Below are 22175 nucleotides of genomic sequence, written 5' to 3' on the forward strand. Positions count from 1 at the left end.
CAGCAGTACACTCTCGACTCTGATCTCGAGCATCTACAGTCCCCACTGTCTCCTAGTTGAATTCAAATCCTCCAACACTGGCAACATCCTTGTAAATCTTTTCTGAACCCTTTCAAGTTTCACAACATCCTTCCTATAGCAGGAAGACCAGAATTGAATGCAGTATTCCAGAAGTGACCTAACCAGTGTCTTGTCCAGCTGCAATATGACCTCCCAACTCCTCTATTCAATGCACTGACCAATAAAGGCAAGCATACCAAATGCCTTTTTCACAATCTTGTCTACCTGTGAGTCTAGTTCCAAGGAACTATGAACCTGCACTCCAAGGTCTCTTTGTTCAGCAACACCCCCAAGGCCTACCTTCAAGTGTATAAGTCCTGCCCTGATTTTCCCTACCAAAATGTAGCACCTTACATTTATTTAGATTGAACAAACCACTTGATATATAGGGAGGTAGCCAGGATAACATATAAACAAAAATTAGCAGCAATACCTTAAGCAGCAGATACTTCAGGGAGACACATCGGCACATTCCAACAAGGTTAAGGGGTAAAAACAGGGCTCATTGGATGATGAGGGAGTTTCATAGATCAATTCATTGAGTCTCTGCAATGTGGAAGCAGGCAATTCGGCCCATCGAGTCCACACTGCCCCTCCAATGAGCATTCCATCTCTACATCTTCCATGGCTAATCTACCTTCCCTGCTCATCTTTGGACTGTGGGAGGAAGCAGAGCACCTGGAGGAAACCCACACAGACACAGAGAGAATGTGCAAACTCCACACAGTCTCCTGAGGGTGGAATTGTACCTGAGACTCTGGTGCAGTGCTAACGACTGAGTCACTGTGTTGCCCAATTTAAAAATTATGATGAACAAAAATATGTGCTAGTTCCTGCTCTGCCAATCACATGTGTGAATCAAAACAGATGCTTGTCACAGTAACGTAGCATCAAGTTACCATGTAGGGGCTCTCTGAATATTGTACACAGGCTAGCTGCTAGTTTCCTGGAAAAGTATAATTATAATCATAGCTTATCTGATTGACTACTTTTTCTTGCTCAGTTTTTCCAAGTGTCAGAACAGTTTCCTTTGGGACTAGCTGCCCTATAATAGTTACCCAAGTGGCAATTCCTCATAACTGAGCTGAGGGAATGTTAGAGTGCCATTCTACATTGGGTGGAATCATTGATATTCTGGTTCTATTTTTTTCCCAATATCCTCAGCTGTTAAATAGTAATCAAATGTGGAATTCCTGGTTTAATTTTTCCCACATCATGATTAAGCAGTTAATTACAGCTCATCAACCTTTCCTGGCTGAGATGAATTAATTCAATTCAGACTGTAGTTTGAACCTGGAACTATTTTGCTCAGTTCCACATTAAACAGTGCATTCCATATTTGATATCCTCATGACCAAAGTAAAATATTGTTTGTATCATGGGTAGTGGTTTTTTTCATGTTGTGAATATACCTACAGTGTTAAGAGCAGATTAAATTGCAAAACAATGACCAACAGTCATTACAATCATTACAAAACATGGAAACTGCAGCTAATTCTTGCTATGGTGGATAGCATAAAACAGGGAGTGGTGAACTAACAGTCTGTTTTACATTGTTCTGTAAGAAATTTAGAACTGACTCTAGACTTGCTATCAGGCTGTTTACATTATCACACAAAAACCAAACTTGCCCAATCAGCACTGGTTAGGTACATGAAGGAAAGGCCAAACCAATAAATTTAATGCGTTGGTTTACTCTCTTACCTTCTAAAATCAAGGGTACAAAATATAACAGTTGCTGGTTGTTGTTTTCTGTTCAATTAGCTTGCCTTGTTATCAATGGCCTTACTATTGAGTAGCTAGAAGCACCATTTTGATTGTGGGAAATGTAAGCTCAGTTAGAGAGCGGTCTCAGGTATTGAAACCAGGAAAAGAAATGTCCTGAGTAAAATCCAAAAAATGTAGCAATTATCACTTTGCCTCCTCCTCCCACATATAGCTTTACAGTGCTGACAATTGATTCCACCTTAGTTTATCTTTCTTTGTTCTTTCCTACCAAATCTCCTCCCTAGGTGAAACACTGCTTTGTAAGGTCAGTAACTCCGTTTGAATCTGAGTGGCTATTAATAGAAGAATGGATTAAGATGATAGGAGTGGCAGAGCAGACGTCTTTCTCATGAGTCAGCATTACACTGTATACTTTGTGTAATACACTAATGGTCAGTGTTATTAAAAACTGGTGTAAATTCTGTGTATTTCTTTAATTGTTCAGGGTTTGGTTTTTGTTTCTCCATTCACTTTCCCCCCAAACAGTGTCATTACAGTAAAGTCATACAGTATAGAAGATGTCCTTTTGCCCATTGACTTTGCAAGGGGCAATCTACAATAATCCCACTTTCCAACACTTGTCCCTTGGCCTTGAATGTTATGACATTTCAACTGCTCATCTGTGTACTTTTTTAAAAGTTGTGAGGTGTACATCCTGCTAGGTACTGCATTTGAGTTTGATTTTGAGATTGATTTATCATTGTCATATACTGAGATACAGTGAAAAGTGTTGTTTTGCGTGATATGCAGGTGATCGAACCATGCGAAGTGCATCAGCTTAGCAGAACAGAGCACAGAATACAGTGTTACAGCTGCAGAGAAGACGCAGAAAGACAGATCAAAATTAACACATTTGAGAAGTTCATTCAAAAATCTGATAACAGCGAGGTAGAAGCTGTTCTTGAATCTGTTCTTATGTGTATCAAATGTTTATATCTTCTGCCTGATAGAAGAGGGTGGAAGAGAGTATAACTGAGTGGGAGGGAGCTTTGGTTATGTTAGTGGCTTTCCTGATGCACCGGGAAATACAGATGGAATCAATGGATGGAAGGCTGGTTTGCACGATGGGCTGGGAAGTATTCACAACTCTCTGTAGTTTCTTGCAGTCTTGGGAAGAGCTGTTGCTGTTCCACGCTGTGATATGCAGATAGGATACTTTCTATAGTACATTTATTAAAATTGGTAAGAGTCTTTGTGGACATGCTGAAGTTCCTTAGTCTGCGGAGGAATAGAAGTGTTGTTGTGTGGACTGGATAGAGTCCCTGGCCATCCTGTGCAGACCAGCTGGCAGGAGTGGCTTCAAGAAGACCATCATCATCTGAGTGCCAAAGAGAAACCATGCAGTGTGCCTCAATGACTGTCACCTGGTGGCTCTGACCTCCATAATTATGAACAGCTGACATCAACTCCAGAGTCAAAAAGTGTGGTGCTGGAAAAGCACAGCCGGTCAGGCAGCATCCAAGGAGTAGGAGAGTCAACGTTTCAATCATAAGCCCTTCATTAGAAATGACATCAGCTCCAGCCTGCCAAATTGCCCTGCTTTACAATTTGCTGACCAGCGCAACAGGTTTACAGCAGGTACCATCTCCCTACCAACTACCATCATCCCTGCAACATCTGGATAACAAGGATATCTACATCAGACTCCTATTTATTGACTATAGTTCCAAATGTTTCTGTTCATCCACTCTAGTGGAATCACATCCTTCCTATAATGCAGTCACCAGACACACACATGCTACCCTGGTTGTGGTTAACCAAAGTTTTGAACAGCTCTAAAATAACCTTTCTGCTCTTACAATTTGTGTCATGAGTAATAAAGGCAAGTGTCACGCATGCCTTCTTAACAACCCTACTAACCTGTTTTGCCACCTTTGGGGATATGTAGACAAGCACCCCAAGATCTCTCTGTTCTTCTGAGTGTCCTGCCATTCATTGAACACTTCCTTATCTTATCACCTCACACTTCTCAGAGTTAAATTTCATCTGCCATTGGTCTGTCCATCTGATTAACCAGTCTATTTCCTCCTCACTATTAACTACTCAGACAATCTTTGTGTCATCCGCAAATCTACTTATCATCTCCCCTACATTCTCAGCTATATTGTTTCCACTATCACAAACAATAAGGGAATGATCACTGATTCCTGTGATACACTGGCCTCCACTCACACAAACAGTGATTGATTTCCTGTAGGGGACAATTCAATGAGTACCAGCTACTTTCCTTCACCTTGCCAAAATGGTTATGGTTCCTATCTGAGTTCTGAGCCTGTTCTGTGAGGATTGACACACACACACACACTATACTGAGGTCGCTGGATTTCAAGAACTTTTCCCCATCCTCTCTAATCCAGGTGCAAGGGATGTCATTTTGGTATTGCACCAATTATTTTAACAGCACCTTATTGTGATGAAATGGAATGCACTGTGGATAAATACCTGAAGCGCAAAAATGATGAGGCTATGGAGAAGACTTATTGGATAGTTGTAGCAAAGCAATGACAGTTAGAATGGGCAGTGCCTTCTCTTGCTGTGCTGGTAGATTCGATGGACCACCACTTCTCTGTGATTGACCAAGGACTTGAGACCTTCCTTTGGTCTTAGTGGGATGTAATTACCTAACTTGTAATATGAAGGAGCTCACCACTGAAGGATAAATCATTGTGATATAACTACTGGAGATTTATTGAAGGATAATGACCAGTTATTTCAAGAATAATAAGCCCAATATTACATCCAAGGTCATCCAAGAAAGCAAATGTTCCTTACTTCTGCAGTAACATTCTTAACATATTTAATCAAGGATGTTGAAACTAATTAGTTATGAGCATCTGAGTTCATAATTGTTAAACTGAATATAAATTTGACCAACATTTTCCATCTTCTGCTGACCCACCCCATGGGATGCTGATGCCAAATTTCCAAGTACTCAGCCTTGTATCTGGGCTGGAGGAGTGGCCTTCTGACTGAGTAGCCTGTGCTAATTAGTGGTGCCCACCAGATATTGCAACCTTTCCTTCCTCCACTGCCCACTCCATTGCATCCTATTTAAACTGATCACTTAAGCCAGCTCCCTGGAGCTTGCCTGATTGACCATCATGTGTGGCGAAAGTGAGGACTGCAGATGCTGGAGATTAGAGTCAAGATTAGAGTGGTGCTGGAAATGCACAGCAGGTCAGGCAGCATCTGAGGAGCAGGAAAATCGTCGTTTCGGCAGATCGTTCTTGATGAAGGGATCCTGCCCGAAACGACGATTTTCCTGCTCCTCGAATGCTGCCTGACCTGCTGTGCATTTCCTGCACCACTCTAATCTTGACCTGCATGTGTCCCCAGACTGACTTACCTGCAAGTCCAGGTTCCAAGTTACTTGCCCATTTGGAGATAGCCTGTGGTCGCAAATATTCCCATTTCATTGGCTGGCTGCTCATGGGAATGGGACTTAGGGGCAGGGTCCTCACGCTCCAGTAGGAATGTTAGCGTGAGCCCTGTTGCTCTTGGGTAACTACATTTATGGCCACAGGGCTTTTAAATGGAACCAACATTCATGCTGTGATGTAGGGACACTATCCCCACTATAAAACCTAGATGTTATAGCTGATATTTTCCTCTGGTATTTTACATTTCTGGTAGATTACTCATATAAGCAAAATAAATTGTGAATTCTATTAACGTTAACTTTTCCTTTAAATGATGTTCATAAATTTGTGTGCTGACAGAAGTCTTTTATTTTATGTCCTCTACTCATTTATTCCTCTTTTCTTGGCACACGTTGTATAGAAAACTACATCATTCACTTTAAAGTTAGAGGATATCTGCCACAGTTGTGATTTATCGTTTGACATGACGGATCTGAATTTCTAAAATATATTCGTTGCAGTTCAATTAAAAATTACACATTTTCTGCACTGCGCCTTCATTTGATTTGAAGAATTGACCTTTTGGAACGTTGCCTGTCACAGTACAACTTGAATAACTTATTTGGTTATTATAAAATAGTGAATGCTAATACAGTTTGTATATCTTATATGGAATGAAGGAGACCTAAAGCTCAAGTTATCAGGCCAAATCCCAAATTTAGGCAGACCGTCTTCTAGATCAAAAATCAATTGAGTTTACAAAGCTTGAATGCATTGTTAACTGATAACTGATATAATACCTTCATCTTTATACTAACATATACAGCATACTTTATAAAATGATTTTAACAACTGCTGGGTCCAATCTTGCTTTGCTGTACCATTTCAATTTTCTCTACGGAACAAACCAGCACAATCTGATCCAATCTCTTGAAGCAGTCGTAAGCCTTTTTTCTTGTCTCCTTTTGTGTCTCTAGACAATACATAGCCTTGGGGTATATGAGCAGATATCAGAGTTTGAGCAGAGTTTTAGTGTTTCATTATTATTTCATTTTTTAGTTTAACTGCAACCTTGTACTGAGTTCCTGAACCTGACCTTTAGTGGTTTTCTTACAGGCAAATCGGGCCACAATCTGATGCATAAGGAAAATAAAGGTTGGGACTACAGCAATATTCAGACAACGTTTAGCCTTCAGAGCTCAAAATTGACTGATGATGAGGACTGTGACATTATTGCAGGTGTGGGAGAGAGTCTGGTGAAATGTAACTTCAATGTGACGTCTAAGACATTTGTTATCATCCATGGGTGGACGGTGAGTTGCACAGTCTGCTAATATTGTCTAATCTCCTCAGAACTGAAGTACTGACCATCTTAGATATCTCATTTTGCTAATTATGCAAATATTCAGATGCACATCAACAAATAATCTTAATCTTTTGGGGAACATGATTAAAACCTTTAAAACTGTAGTTATTTTATGCAGTAAATAAACTATACTAAACTTTTTATTGACTTGCAATGAGTCTTTTCAAAAATCTAGTTCATTAATTCTAACTCTGGGGAGCAGTCGTTTTAAAACAAGGTCCTTAAAATATTGTGCTTTATTCACACACACTGTTATCAAAAATAAAAACATGATTCACTAAGTTGTTGAAAAAGGACAGGTTTAAAAAAAAATTAGATCGAGTATTCGAGTGACTTAATTTTATTATAAAAGCTTTGAGTATATCAAAATTAAATGATAAAGAAGCCCAACATTGATGCATATGGTTAAAATCAGGGTCATTGTTTCCTGATCAGAAGTGGGTCAGCCTTCTTCACCCTACACTAAATTTAGCCCAGAAAGTTTTGTGGCAAATTGTGCAATCCCAGTACCAAATCAGCAAATTTAGTGAAGGTATTTTACTCAAGATCAGGATGACCCACAAATGGATAAGGTATGGGATCTTTTACATTGACACGAGGCAGCAGAAAGACTTCAGTTTAATAAGAAAGTGTGTATAACAGTACAGCATTCATCGCATTGCCTCATTCCATCCTGTCCCTCTGACCAACTGCAGCCGTCCAATCCTTTGAGTTCCATCATCTAAACTTATTTTTCTTTTAGCATCTCTGATTTCATTACTCTACCATTCTTGGTCCTACCTCCAGCTGCCTCCAACCTTAGTTTTTCCTCCTTAACCCCTCCAGCTCACTCCCTTTCCCTCCTTTTTTAAAATACTCTTTTACACTTATGTCTTTGAATAAAATTTTGGTCACCTTTTCCAATATATCCTTTTGTGGCTTGCTGTGTCAAATACTGTTTAAAAACTCTTCTGCAAATCACTTTAGGGCACTTTATTATGTTAAAGCAAGTTACTGTTGTGCTTCTAAGAACACCATGTATAAAAATGATTGCTGATCCTTGATTCTTAGGTTTTTATCATGTAAATGACGCATATAATACAGAACATTTCCCAATGCAAACTGCAAGTTGTTCAACCATCAATGACCAAGTAACATTGTAGTAGATAGTGATTGGCAAATAAAAGTGAGGCTGTTTCTTTCAGATTTTTTGAAGTTTGTAGTCAATTATTAAGGGTGAACTAAAAGCTGTTATCCTCATCTTTGAATAATTGACAAGATGGGAATAATCTGTGAGATCTCACTTGAAAGATATAATGGATATGAGTAATTAAAAGAATGCTCTTTTCTTTGGTTAACTAATTCAAATTTGAACCAAGATTGTTTTCAGAGTAAGAGCAAGTGGAGTAATCATTAGATCAAATAGAAGACAATTATAATTACACTGTGGCAAGAGTGTTGGTTAATGCCTCTGACAGTTATCCAGTTACTGCGCCTGCATTTTGAAGTTAGGTGAGAGAGGGAGACCTTGAGGGAGAATCTCAGCTCTTTGCTGGATTCTATAAATTTAAAGGTGCCCAATAATCTGCTTCCTGTGTCCTAAGTTCCATTTGCCCATCACTCCTGTGCTCGCTGAATGATGGGAATCTGGTTCAGCAATGCCTCAATAGTGAAAAGTCTCATCCTTGATTTGAAATACCCCAAGGCCTTACCCCCTTCCCCTCTTTATTATCCCCACCAAACCTACAACCTTCCGTAATTTCCTCTTTCCTCTATTTCTGGTTTCCTGAACATTCCTGACTTTAATTTTTGTGTTAGCCACAACTTCAGTCAAGACCTAAACCCTGAAATTCATTCCTTAAATGTCTCTGCCTTTCTGTCTCCTCCTTTAAGACATTTCTTAAAATTTAACACCTTCACTAAGGTTTTGGCATTTGCCCTACTTTCACCTTATGTGATTTGGTGTCAATTTTTTTAATACCACCACTGTGAAGTACATTGGAATTTTTATCATGTGATTAACATGTTATAATACAAATTGTTGTTATTTTTGGAGTTGGCGGTGTGCTTTTATATGAGTTTATCTTATAGTTCACCTCAAGAGTTGATGTATTCTTTTGTACTTATTTGATATGCCTATAATCAATAAAGCAAAACAGCTAGGTTTCCAGGAGCATCTTAAAGGAGGAGAGTTGATGAGGCTTAGAACAAATTAAATTTTCTTAAAACCTACTGAGGGTTCACAAAAGTATATCAGTGAAACATGAAGAAGTTACTTTTATTTATAATCATTGCTCTTGTTTCTAGACAACTGGACTGATGGAATCTTGGATCAGCGGAATGGTTAAAGCTCTGCAAACACAAGAAGTATATGCAAACATCATTGTAGTCAACTGGCTTGAGCGTGCACACCAACTTTATACAATTGCTGTCAATAACTCAGAGGTGGTTGGAAGAGAAATTGCCATGTTAGTTGACTGGCTGGAGGTAAGTGATGCAACGTTACAACTCAGCAGTTGTTCTCTATTGTAGTTGTCAATCAAAGTAAACATCATTAATTTTGGTTGGGTGGCTAGCATAGCTATAAACTACAGTAATATATCCTGTGAAGGGTACTGTCCAGCAAGGAACATTAAAAAAAAGTACGAAAAAAGCTACTTATTTTTAATCTACTGTTACTCTGAAAAAAAGATTGTCTAACTGCATATTTTAAAAATTTCTACAACTGCAGCAGGTGACTGATGTGCCGCTTCATAAGATACATATGATTGGCTACAGCTTGGGAGCTCACGTTGCAGGATTTGCAGGAAAAGCTACACAAAATAAAATTGGACGAATAACAGGTATGATTGGTGACGTTGGGTTCAATGTTTTGACAATATATATACCTAGTGTATCATATCCAAGATGCATTTGACTAAGGATTGGTAGAATATTGACTTTACTGTGGTAGTTCATAGCACTTGCTGCCAGTTCTCCTGTAAGAGTTACCATAAAGGAGAGAGGCCCTTCTTCTGAGGTAGAGATGGGTTGATAATTGTCTCCTCACCCTCAGTGAAATAATGCAATATATGAAGTGACATTGAGACTAAAGCTGAATGAGATTGTCTGATACAGCATTAATTATTGAATCTTGGGAAAGGTTGGCAAGTCAGTGATACTGCTCCAGCAATTTGAGGTTGACAGCAATTTCTTTCCGTAGAGAATTGCTGTGTATAGACTAATTGAGGTTGGACTTTATGTTAATGTTAAGTTGCAAATATTTAAAAGAGAAGAAAAGACAAGGCAACTCTAAGAGACGAGGGAAGAAAATAACCAACACAGACTTGATAAACTGAGTGTCTGCCTTCTACCTTGCAAATCTTCATAATTTTATAGTCCATTTTAAGTGGGGAGGTGATGGCTTAGTGGTATCAATGCTTGATTGTTAATCCAGTGACCCAGGTTATTTTCTGGGTGATCTGGGTTCAAATCCTACCACAGTAAAAAATCTGGAATTAAGAATCTAATGATTACAATGAGACAATTGTCAGGAAAACTGATCTGGTTCACTAATGTTCTTTAGGGAAGGAAACTGTCATCCTTACCTGGTCTGGCCTACATGTGACTCCAGACCCACAACAATGTGATTGACTCTTAACTAGCCTCTACGGGCAACGAATGCTGGCCTAGCCAGTGACAAAAAAAAGGCATGAACTTGATATTACATTTGACTTCAACTGCATAAGCAAATGGAAAAATAGCCTATAGCTCAGTATTCCATACCATGGCTGAGTGTATTCCTTCCTTCGTACCAGATCATAATTCAAGCCCTGCCCTGCTATGTCTCCCTCTCTTCCCCAACCCAAATGCCACTCACTTGCCTGTAAACAGGGTTCTATCAGGCGCCATGTGTAGTTTTTTTTTTAGATTAGATTAGATTACAGTGTGGAAACAGGCCCTTCGGCCCAACAAGTCCACACCGACCCGCCGAAGCGAAACCCACCCATACCCCTGCATTTACCCCTTACCTAACACTACGGACAATTTAGCATGGCCAATTCACCTGGCCTTGCACATCTTTGGACTGTGGGAGGAAACCGGAGCACCCGGAGGAAACCCACGCAGACACGGGGAGAATGTGCAAACTCCACACAGTCAGTCGCCTGAGGCGGGAATTGAACCCAGGTCTCTGGCGCTGTGAGGCAGCAGTGCTAACCACCGTGCCACCGTGCCGCCCCTGTCTACATTCTCGGCAATACCCACCATGCAACTTTGTTGCAGCCAAGACCTTCAGAGCTGCCAGCCAATTCTGAGAGACAGAAAGCAGTGAGTACAGAGGAGTCATTTTCACTGAAACAAAAAACATATCTTTTTTTTCCAGGTTTGGATCCAGCTGGACCCATGTTTGAGGGGGTCAACCCGGACCAGCGACTCTCCCCAGATGATGCAGACTTTGTAGATGTACTACACACTTTTGTATATGATACACTGGGAGTTAGCATTGGCATCAAACAACCAATTGGCCATATTGATGTGTATCCAAATGGTGGCAGTTTCCAGCCTGGATGTGGCCTTCATGATGTCATCAGTATTATAGCCAATGCAAGTATGTATTTCAATATTTTGACACCCTGCCCTAAAAATGCTTGTTCATTGTAATTTCTATTCATTAGGATTGTTTCTGTAATGGGTTATTTAATTAAATATTACCTGTTTCTTAGTTTTCTTTCTGATTGTCAGAAAAGCTCTATTATTTTTCACTGAGTCTATTTGGTTATTATTTGAAACCAGCTCATGGCCTAACTTAACTGCAAGACATGTCAGGTGTGTGCCAGGTTTGACTTCCAATTAGTTCTGCATTGGTTGATCATAAATTAATAAGCAGTTTTATGAACTTTTAGAAGAAAGAAAGATCCCTAAGCTAAAGAAACCTGTCCAATTCCAAATATCACCATCTCCCTTGCCCCTGCATCTAATTCTCACAATATCCTATCTCCTTTCTACAGAGTTCAGTCACTTTTTCTTGAATCCATTGAAACTTCCATAAGATACCTTCATTATTAGGTTTATTGCTCAGTGGCATATGTGGAAAACTTTTCACCAAATTTTAGGTTATGCAAAATTTCTTAATTTTATTTAGGCCCGTGCTTTGACATCTGGGCCTTCGCTATAATATGCTGCAACAATTTTGCCAGTGAACTTTACAAGCTTGAAAAACTCATTTAGACTGCAGTGGACCCCGAGTATTCATTTTTCATATTCATAATAGGGACACCAAGCTGCTTTGCAAGGTCCTATTGAGATTTAATTGAAATTTCTAAGGCTCTGAAGTGAATGGACAATTATACTATTTCCATTCCCTCCTTAAGAGTCTGCTGACTCTTAATTGCCTGTAGAAACTGTGTTTAGACTTAATGTGAACATTATAAGTTTGGCTGTGGTAGGCCCCATATTTAGGTTAGGCTACTCTTACTGATGTTCTCGGCCAGTTTGAAGAATCTATATGTTATAGGAAGACAGCCAACACCTGTAGCAAAGGCCCTTGTCTGTTTCTTCAGAAAGTGTAAGGAACATGTGTGGAGATTTTTGAATGTTATAATCGTTTCCTTATTTCTATTGGCAGATATTGGTGAAGTTGTTTATTGTGAGCATGAGCGTTCAGTGCATCTCTTCGTTGACTCCATCCTGAACCAGGATAAACAGAGTCTGATGTATCGATGTCCCGACACTAAGACATTCGAGAAGGGAATGTGCCTCAGCTGTCGAAGGAATCGTTGTAACAAGCTGGGCTACAATGTCAACAAGATCAGAAGCAAACGTCTCAACAAGATGTACCTGAAGACACGAGCAGATATGCCCTTTAAAGGTGAGTAACAGGAAAGCCTTACATACATGGTCAAAAACACAGATATATGTTTTAAAACAGCTACACTTTCTATCTGGAAGGAATAATAAGAAGAATGTTTCTGCCTGGAAATGCCTCACACATATGAGATTTATATGCAAGTGGCCAAAATCTTTCAAGGTACCTCCTTTAAAAACAACAATTTAGTTTAAAATTTAGTTTGAAACTGGTACTTTCTCAGAATCTTTCTTGCTGCATTCCCACAATGTCTTCTGTTACTCTGATGTACGTATGTAAGTTATGATTTGTCTAGTTAGTGTGACCACAATACCTTTCACTGTATCTCAGTACATCCGACAATAATAAATAAGTTAAAAGAGGCAAGTTCTAAGAGCTACCACTTTGCTAATGCATACACCAACCCAAGTGTCCTTATTGACTTTGAATCACTGAGATTTTGGCATCTTTAGTCAAGATTCCTAAAAAAACAATTGAATTGCACAGGACTTTTAAAATGTTATCCTCTATGAGTTAAAATATTTTCTCTACTTCTTCTCCAGTTTTCCACTACCAGTTGAAACTGCACTTGTTCAGTGCAGAAGAAATACAGAATTCAAATCCTGAACTCCATGTTAAGTTGTATGGGACCAAAGCTAACAGCAAGAAGACCAGAATCGAAATGTATGTATGCCTCATCTTTGAAAGTTAATAACGAGGTTGCAAATGGCTATTTCTGGAATGCATGTATACAATAAATGTGGGATATAGAGGCAATTTCTTTTGTATTTAGCAGGGACATAAAACAGTAAATTAACATGGAAACTCCCAGAGAAGCATTTGCTTGCAGGCATCGGGTTGTGAAGGTGGGGTTTGGGGTTTGGTGTGGGGGAGGGGGGGGAGCATGTCATCATTGTGGTAATTTCATCTGTTCTCCTACCCAGCTTCTGTCAGGGTTTAAAGAATCTAAAATTACTGTTACCACATTACTACATTAATAAAGTAATGTTAGTATTTCTCCACAATTTTTAATTTAAAATTGATAATTTCACTTTTGTGGAATCATCCCAAGTCAGTTGAATAGTGGAAGTTGTAACTTAGAAGTTTATTTTTCCTGTTGTGTATCACACCCATCAATTAAGTGGATCATGATTGTTTTCAGGAAACAGCTTTGGCCTTGAGAATGCAAAATACTTGCATTTATGTATAATTTTTAACATCCCTCAAGGGCTTACAAAGCAGTTTACTACCAATAAAGTATTGTTAAAGTGTAATTGCCAGAGGAAATATAGCAGCAATTTGTACACAGCAAGGCAATAATGATAAGATAATCTGCTTTAGTGAAATTGACTGATGGATAAAGTTTGGTCAGGTCAACAGGAAAAACTCTCCTTATTTTCAAAGTAGGGTAGGCAGGAAATCACTCTTAACATCCCCTCTGACTGTGGACACCCCCTCAGTATTGACCTTCAGACTGTGCAGCACTCTCTCAGTACTGACCCTCTGACTGTGGACACTCAGTACTGACCCTCTGACTATGCAGCACTCCCTCAGTACTGACCCTATGACTATAGAGCACTCTCAGTACTGACCCTCTGACTGTGGAATACTCTGTCAGTACTGACCCTCTGACTGTGGACACTGCCTCAGTACTGACCCTCTGACTGTGGACACTCTCTCAGTACTGACCCTCTGACTGTGAACACTCCCTCAGTACTGACCCTCTTACTGTGGACACTGCCTCAGTACTGACCCTCTGACTGTGCAACACTCTGTCAGTACTGACTCTCTGATTGTGGACACTGCCTCAGTACTGACCCTCTGACTGTGAACACTCCCTCAGTACTGACCCTCTGATTGTGAACACTCCCTCAGTACTGACCCTCTTACTGTGGACATTCCCTCAGTACTGACCCTCTGATTGTGGACATTCCCTCAGTACTGACCCTCTGACTGTGAACACTCCCTCAGTACTGACCCTCTGACTGTGGACATTCCCTCAGTACTGACCCTCTGATTGTGGACACTCCCTCAGTACTGACCCTCTGACTGTGGACACTCCCTTAGTACTGACCCTCTGATTGTGGACACTCCCTCAGTACTGACCCTCTGACTGTGGACACTCCCTCAGTACTGACCCTCTGACTGTGAACACTCCCTCAGTACTGACCCCCTGACTGTGGACATTCCCTCAGTACTGACCCTCTGACTGTGAACACTCCCTCAGTACTGACCCTCTGACTGTGGACACTGCCTCAGTACTGACCCTCTGACTGTGGAAACTCCCTCAGTACTGACCCTCTGACTGTGGACACTGCCTCAGTACTGACCCTCTGACTGTGGACACTGCCTCAGTACTGACCCTCTGACTGTGGACACTGCCTCAGTACTGACCCTCTGACTGTGGACACTGCCTCAGTACTGACCCTCTGACTGTGGACACTGCCTCAGTACTGACCCTCTGACTGTGGACACTGCCTCAGTACTGACCCTCTGACTGTGGACACTCCCTTAGTACTGACCCTCTGATTGTGGACACTCCCTCAGTACTGACCCTCTGACTGTGGACACTCCCTCAGTACTGACCCTCTGACTGTGGACACTGCCTCAGTACTGACCCTCTGACTGTGGAACACTCTGTCAGTACTGACCCTCTGACTGTGGACACTCCCTCAGTACTGACCCTCTGACTGTGGACACTGCCTCAGTACTGATCCTCTGATTGTGGACACTCCCTCAGTACTGACTCTCTGACTGTGGAATACTGCCTCAGGGCTGACCCTCTGACTGTGGACACTCCCTCAGTACTGACCCTCTGACTGTGGACACTCCCTCAGTACTGACCCTCTGACTGTGGAACACTCTGTCAGTACTGACCCCCTGACTGTGGACATTCCCTCAGTACTGACCCTCTGACTGTGGACACTCCCTCAGTACTGACCCTCTGACTGTGGACACTCCCTCAGTACTGACTCTCTGACTGTGGAACACTGCCTCAGTACTGACCCTCTGACTGTGGACACTCCCTCAGTACTGACCCTCTGACTGTGGAATACTGCCTCAGGGCTGACCCTCTGACTGTGGAAGTGGGTACTGAGGCAGTGTCCAAAACCAGTAAGTAACAGAACAATATCATGGGATTTTTCATTTTTATTGGTGTCAAAAAGAATTAAAATTTGTACTATTAACCTAATAATGTAGTTCATAATGACTTATGCTATAAACTCAGTTTGATTTTTTACTTAGCCCAAGAGTTTTTCTATCTTACGTCTTGAAGGTTCTTTCACTTTTCCTAGAACCAATCAAAAGTATGGGACAGCCTTCTGCACCATATTCCACTTATTTCATTTCTGTTTAGTTTCCAGCTATTCCATGAGGTCAGAATTTCTCGGTGATCCTTCCATTAGCTTTTGTCTAACTGATTTTCCAATTTTCTTTAAAGACCTCACATCTGTAGACTTGTCAGTTCCTTGTCTCACTTTGGACATATATGGACTATGTTTTCCTAAGATGCTATCACAGCTTCTGTGCATCACTGCTCAACTAATCATTCAAGCTGATTGCTATCTGCCATAAGATTATATGAGGGACACTTAGATTTATTTCGATAGTTGCAAGCTAGAGAAAGTCTTCAAGCTACTTTTCCCTCATGAATCCCAATCTGAACAGTCTGTTTTTGTCAGCTGGGCAGCACGGTGGCACAGTTTGGGTGGCACGGTGGCACAGTGGTTAGCACTGTTGCCTCACAGCGCCAGAGACCCGGGTTCAATTCCCGCCTCAGGCGACTGACTGTGTGGAGTTTGCACGTTCTCCCCGTGTCTGCGTGGGTTTCCTCCGGGTGCTCCGGTTTCCTCCCACAGTCCAAAGATGTGCAGGTCAGGTGAATTGGCCATGCTAAATTGCCCGTAGTGTTAGGTATAGGGGTAAATGTAGGGGTATGGGTGGGTTGCGCTTCGGCGGGTCGGTGTGGACTTGTTGGGCCGAAGGACCTGTTTCCATACTGTAATGTAATCTAATCTAAATCTAATCTGAACAAAAGGACATTGTAGCCAAGCTCCACCTTAAGTCAATGCTGCCATGACAATGTGGCATTCTTTGGAATGATTCAAACAGAAATGAGATTGAGTTATTTTACCTTAAGCACAACATTTTGATTCTGCAACTCATATGTATAATTTATGTTTCCAATGAGTATAATTGTCCTCCCTCCAGATTGGTTCATTACATTGGTTAAAGATGGATCATTCATTGTCAATCTGTTCACTATTACCTCTGACCTTGTAAGACATTTACAAGTTACATTTTAGGTGTAAAAAATCCAGGCTTGGTTTAGTTGCATTTATGTCAGTTGTTTTACCAGTTTCTCAAACAGGTGCTCCATTTTTTAAAGGGTTAAAACCATAATGCTTAAAACCAGAAGTTATACTATAAAACATATAAGCCTTGAACTAGACTTATAATAATATGCCAAGTGTCTCATGGCACTTTGGCATGAAACATGGCAGGGGAAGATTCCTTTCAAAAATTTCAAAAATGAACCAAGGGGGTGGGTCAGTGGGTCACTAAAAATCCAGCCTGGTCTCTAGTTTTAGAAGGGTCAATCAATTCCATAATGAAGGAGGTTATTTCAGGCTGGATGGCAGGTTGACGTCTCTGTGGTCACAGGTCAAGAACTGGGCATGGACTTGCCCAGGAACCAAACATCCTGCATTCTCTCCGTGTCCCAGTCACTCAGCAGAACCCAGGCACCATTCAGATGGTTTTTCGTCTTAGAGTTCCCTCCTCTGACTTCAACCACACTGAAGTAGGTCAGTTTGATGTTTAACCCCCACCTTTCTCCCTGATAATCTGGTGGCAGAATATTAATTTTAATTTTATTCCCAGACTAAATTTGAGACCTTCTGCCACAGACTCCCTGCACAGCATCAGAATTTTGGGGCTTTTGCTATCATCATTGATTGTGTGGTAAGGTTCAGCTGCATTGCGATCTCTAAAGTTTTGGGATTATGTTTTGAGGTGTTAAATGTTTGTTCTGTTCCAGGCCTGAGCAAATTACTGCAAACAGGACAAGCTCCTTCCTTGTCTACCTGGAGGAAGACATTGGAGATTTGCTTAGCATTAAACTAATATGGGAAGGTTCCTCATCATCCTGGTCATTTTGGACACAGCTCAAAAATCTCTGGTATGGGTCAAATTCTAATCAAAGAAAAGAATTGAAAGAGCTGGAAATAAGGAAGATCCGTGTGAAGTCTGGGGAAATGCAGAAGAAGTAAGTATGGGCTTACTGGGGTAATTATAATCATTGTTCTGAATGTGAATAATGATATTATTGGATTTATAAACCCCCATGATTCTTATTCCTATTTAAGATGATTTAAACCAACATGAGGGTGTCTGAGGAATAGGCAGGCTCTCTGGTTTTAGGCCATCTACACTATCACTGAAAGATATGATTATCTCCACTGTATGTTTAAAATTGTGGTAAAGGTCAATTTAACAAGAGTATTCCTTGGTAATTTCAGGCAGCGAGTTTTCATAAGGGTTCATTTCTGCTACTCCTTATGGGTCAGGAGCAGCATGGAAACTGGGTCCCAGTCACTCATACTTTCCCAGGTTTCTAGCATCCCATATTCCCCCATCCCTCAGCCCTCACAATCTTAGCATTCTTGCCTAACCCTGTCAGTCTTTCTGTGTCTACCTCTACCTTAAAAATAGTCAAGGACTCTGCTTCCATCATCTTTTCAGGAAGAGAGTTTCAAAGACCTTTGAATGCCTGATCTCTGTTGTAAATGGGTGACCACTGGTTTTGTTCTGCAGACCTCCCATCGTGGATCTCTCCAACCTGCAGATTGCTGGGACCACCCAGAGTCCCAGCCTTGGCCTAGCTGTCCATATCCCCACTCACCAGACAGGAAATGGAGTAAACAATTGTGAACATAATGGAATATTGTGTACAGTTTTAGTTACTCCCATTACAGGAAGGATGTGGAAGCAGTGGAAAAGGTGCAGAGGAGATTTACCAGGATGTTGCCTGGTCTGGAGGGGAGGTCTTATGAGGAAAGACTGAGGGACTTGGGTCTGTTCTCATCGGAGAGAAGAAGGCGAAGAGGGGATTTAATAGAGACATACAAGATGATCAGAGGGTTAGATAGGGTAGACTGTGAGAGTCTTTTTCCTAGGATGATGACGTCCACAAGTGCAACGGGGCATTGCTGCAAATTGAGGGGTGATAGATTTAAGACAGATGTGAGAGGGAGGTTCTTTACTCAGAGAGTGGTAAGAGTGTGGAATGCCCTACCTGCCAATGTAGCTAACTCAGCCACATTAGGGGCATTAAAACCATCCTTGGATAAGCACATGGATGAAAATGGGCTTGTGTAAGGGGGTGGGCTTAGATTAGTTCACAGGTCAACGCAACATTGAGGGCTGAAGGGCCAGTTCTGCGCTGTATTGTCCTATGTTCTATACTCCAGGCATTAGGTTCAACAGGGCCCCTTGTGTCTTTAACCTTGCTGGGTTCTGTAACTAGCTTCATCCTAAGCCACTCCACCCAGCAAATTCTGGGGCCAATAGTTCAATCTGTGGAACAGGTGTTCCCAGAAGATGTTGACTGTGGATGGTGTTGATTCACTTAATTTCAAAGTAGTTAAATTTCATTTAGAAGATAAGAGTTTGGAATACTGTGCACGAATAAATGCATACAATGCATGCTAAGTATAGCATGCTTGGGAGGACCAAACCATGGGGACTTTTCTCACCTGATTGGTCTGTTGTAGTCCCACTGATAGAGATTAATAGCTATGATTAGACCCCAACTCCAACGTCGTAGCATCATGGGACAAACAGAATTCTAGAAAGTTAGTAAGATGAATTGATGTCCTCTTGGCATCTAGAAATAGCCATGTTCCTTTGTTGCACTGTGAGGGCCCCTGAGGTGGATGAAAGCACTCCCCACAGATTACTGGCATATGTTCCCTGCCATTTCTGCTCCATTCTGTCATTACGTACCTCTTGTGTTAGCTAGCCTTTCAATGTGAAATGAAATTGAAGTGGGTGTTGAACGTCCACAGGAGAGGGTTAAATATCAGGGTAAGTGCCAACTCAGGACCATGATGACTGACAAAGTCAAAGGTTTACAGCTCAGGAAAATGATTGGATCAATGTTCCTGCTTAAACTATGTGGCTCCACAGCTGCATGACAGGTACTGCAGAGCCATCATTCTGGGAGAAATAGTGTATGTACAGACCACATGAGGCAATATAGAGAGTCAAACTCTGAAAACTTGACTGTACAGGACAGGAAATATATTTGAAAGGAAACATTGGTCTCTATACTAATAAGCGCCTGAAATACCAAGGAGAAGTCCACTCACCATTATCAAGATTTTGAAATGTTTGGCACAACCTAATAGTTATCAGATAGTTAGATCATTTTCATGGAGAGGAAGATGACATTTTTCCACGAATCCTGAGAATGATTCTGACTAGATGCTGAGTCAATGCCCAGTTCAGTCACTCAGTGCTGACAAAGTGTTCGACCCTTCTGACCACATGGAAATATGAGACTGCTGATGTAGGGAATCCCCTGCACTGTCACAGCTCCCTGCTGAATTAATAGCCTTGTTTGGAGAAGTTATGCACTCTTCCCTCAAGAGGTTTTCCAAGAAATTCCTACATTGAGCCAGAATCAGGATTTTAATGAGAACCTTCTTGCTGGGTTCTTATCAGAATTACAAAGAGAATGTGCTGAAAAGGCTGCTGTTTAATCAGCTTTACAGTTGGTTTGGAAAAGAGTTCCCCTGTTGTACAGCAGCTGCTACTCGATTTTGTTGCCTGTTTATCTCTCTGCAATTCAAATGGGCATAATGTCATTGGATTAGTAATCGAGAGGCCCAGGACAATGCTATGCAGATTTGTGTTTCAAGCTCCTTGCTGACCCTGTAGCTTGTGGAATTTAAATTCAATTAATAAAAACCCAGCCTGGAGTTGAAAATCCCACCTTGGTGAAATGATCCCTTTTCATTGCTAAAAGCCAATCTGGTTCACAAATTTCCTTTAGAGAAGGGAATCTATCATCTTTAACTGCCCTGGCCTCTGTGTGACTGCAGACCTATAGCAATGTAGTTGACTCTTAACTACCTTCTGAAATGGTCTGGCAAGATACACTGCAGAAATTGATCAAAGACAGCACCTACCAAACCCACGACCACTTCCATCTAGAAGGACAAGGGCAGCAGATACATGGGAATACCATAACCTGCAAGTTCCCCCTCCAAGCCACTCACCATTCTGACTTGGAAATGTATTGCTGTTCCTCCACTGTTACTGGAAGCCCTCGCTAAAGGCATTGTGGCTCAACCCACAGCAGGTGGACTGCAGCAGTTCAAGAAGACAGCTCACGCACCACCTTGTCAAGGGCAACTAAGGACGGGCAATAAATGCTGGTCAGCCAGTGACACCTACATCCCACAAATGAATAAAGTCTCTCGGTTCAAGGGAAATTGGGGTTGTGCAACTACTGCTGGATTTGCCAATGATGCTTACATCTTACAAAATAATGATTATGTACTCTTGCACATGAAGAAACAGAATGATTTGCATGTTTGTGTTGTGTCAGATTCCCCACTCAAATTGATGAATGGGGCAGCTCATGCAAGAGGCTTGGCCTGATATTAATACACTGCGCTCTAATCCTGTTGTCACCATGACCTTGGAGCACCTATAATAATACAAAGCCTTGGTTTCATTCACATTCAGTGAGCTGTAGTACATAGTGTTCTGGTTTACAAGAAGCAGATAAAAATGTTACTGTGACACCTTTTTTTTTCCATTTGAATCTTCCCTGTCACATCATGAAAGTGATTTTACATTTGCTCTGGTCCCAGATGTAGTAGGTTTGCTCCCAGTTCATTCTGACTCCTTGGGCAGAAATTTCCCATTTTCAGTTTGAAGTATTTTGTCCACAAAGGCTCAGAGTGATTTTTCTCACACAATCTTCTGCTCTTCACCTCATTAATTCTGTGACTGGGCTCTTGGATACCTTTCCCTCATAGGACTGTGCAGCTGAAGAGGTGAAAGTGCTCTCCACTGCTGACTCTCCAGTTTCCATGCTGCTGCTGCCATACTTAAAGCTCAGCTACTCTCCACTTCAGAGGCTGGAAGTGAGGAACGGCCCCACACACTGTAATGCTTGACTGCTACCACATGGGCTCAGAGGAAAGGAAAGCTCACTCCCTGCATCGCAGGCAGAGACCTGGAAATCTCGATGATGGACTGGTGGAGAGGAGGGCTGTCCTTTTCTCCAGCTGACTGCCACAGACCGCACCACCAGACCAAGCCAGCTGGGACCCCAATTGTAGCCGTTACTCAAATACCTGTGGGGGGATACAGCTGCCCTTAGTTGTATCTCCCATCACAGAATTGTTAAAGCATAAATGGAGGCGATTCGGCCCACTATTCCAGCTGTGGCTCTTCAATTGAGGATCATTACTGATTACCAATCTCCTGCTCTTTTCCCATACCCAAGCACATAGTTCCTATCCAAATAATCATCTAATTTCCTCTTGAATCTGCCTCCACCAGGTTTCCAGGTAGGGCATTCCATACCCTAACTACTTGCTGTGTGAAAAAGTTTTTCTCACATCGCTGTTGCTTGTTTTGCAAATCACTTTAGATCCAGGCTCACTTGTTCTTGTTGCTTATATGCGTGGGAACAACTTCTCTCCATCTACTCTATCCTGTCCACTCATGATTTTGAAAACCTGAATCAAATCTTCTCTCAGCCTTCTTGTTTCCAGGGAGAATAGTCCTAATTTCTTCA

General features: G+C 41.5%; 1 protein-coding gene across 1 annotated transcript in view; it reads left to right on the forward strand.

Annotated features, from left to right (window-relative positions):
* LOC122564440 (endothelial lipase-like) overlaps positions 1–22175 on the forward strand; it is a 33695-nt gene that overhangs the window by 5877 nt on the left and 5643 nt on the right. The window contains exons 2-8 of the mRNA XM_043719344.1: positions 6303–6499; positions 8839–9018; positions 9263–9374; positions 10895–11119; positions 12137–12379; positions 12919–13039; positions 17397–17624. Coding sequence (XP_043575279.1) covers positions 6303–6499; positions 8839–9018; positions 9263–9374; positions 10895–11119; positions 12137–12379; positions 12919–13039; positions 17397–17624 — 1306 coding nt within the window. The remainder of the gene's footprint in view (positions 1–6302; positions 6500–8838; positions 9019–9262; positions 9375–10894; positions 11120–12136; positions 12380–12918; positions 13040–17396; positions 17625–22175) is intronic.

This window comes from Chiloscyllium plagiosum, chromosome 1, assembly GCF_004010195.1.
Source record: "Chiloscyllium plagiosum isolate BGI_BamShark_2017 chromosome 1, ASM401019v2, whole genome shotgun sequence".
NCBI classification, from domain to species: domain Eukaryota; kingdom Metazoa; phylum Chordata; class Chondrichthyes; order Orectolobiformes; family Hemiscylliidae; genus Chiloscyllium; species Chiloscyllium plagiosum.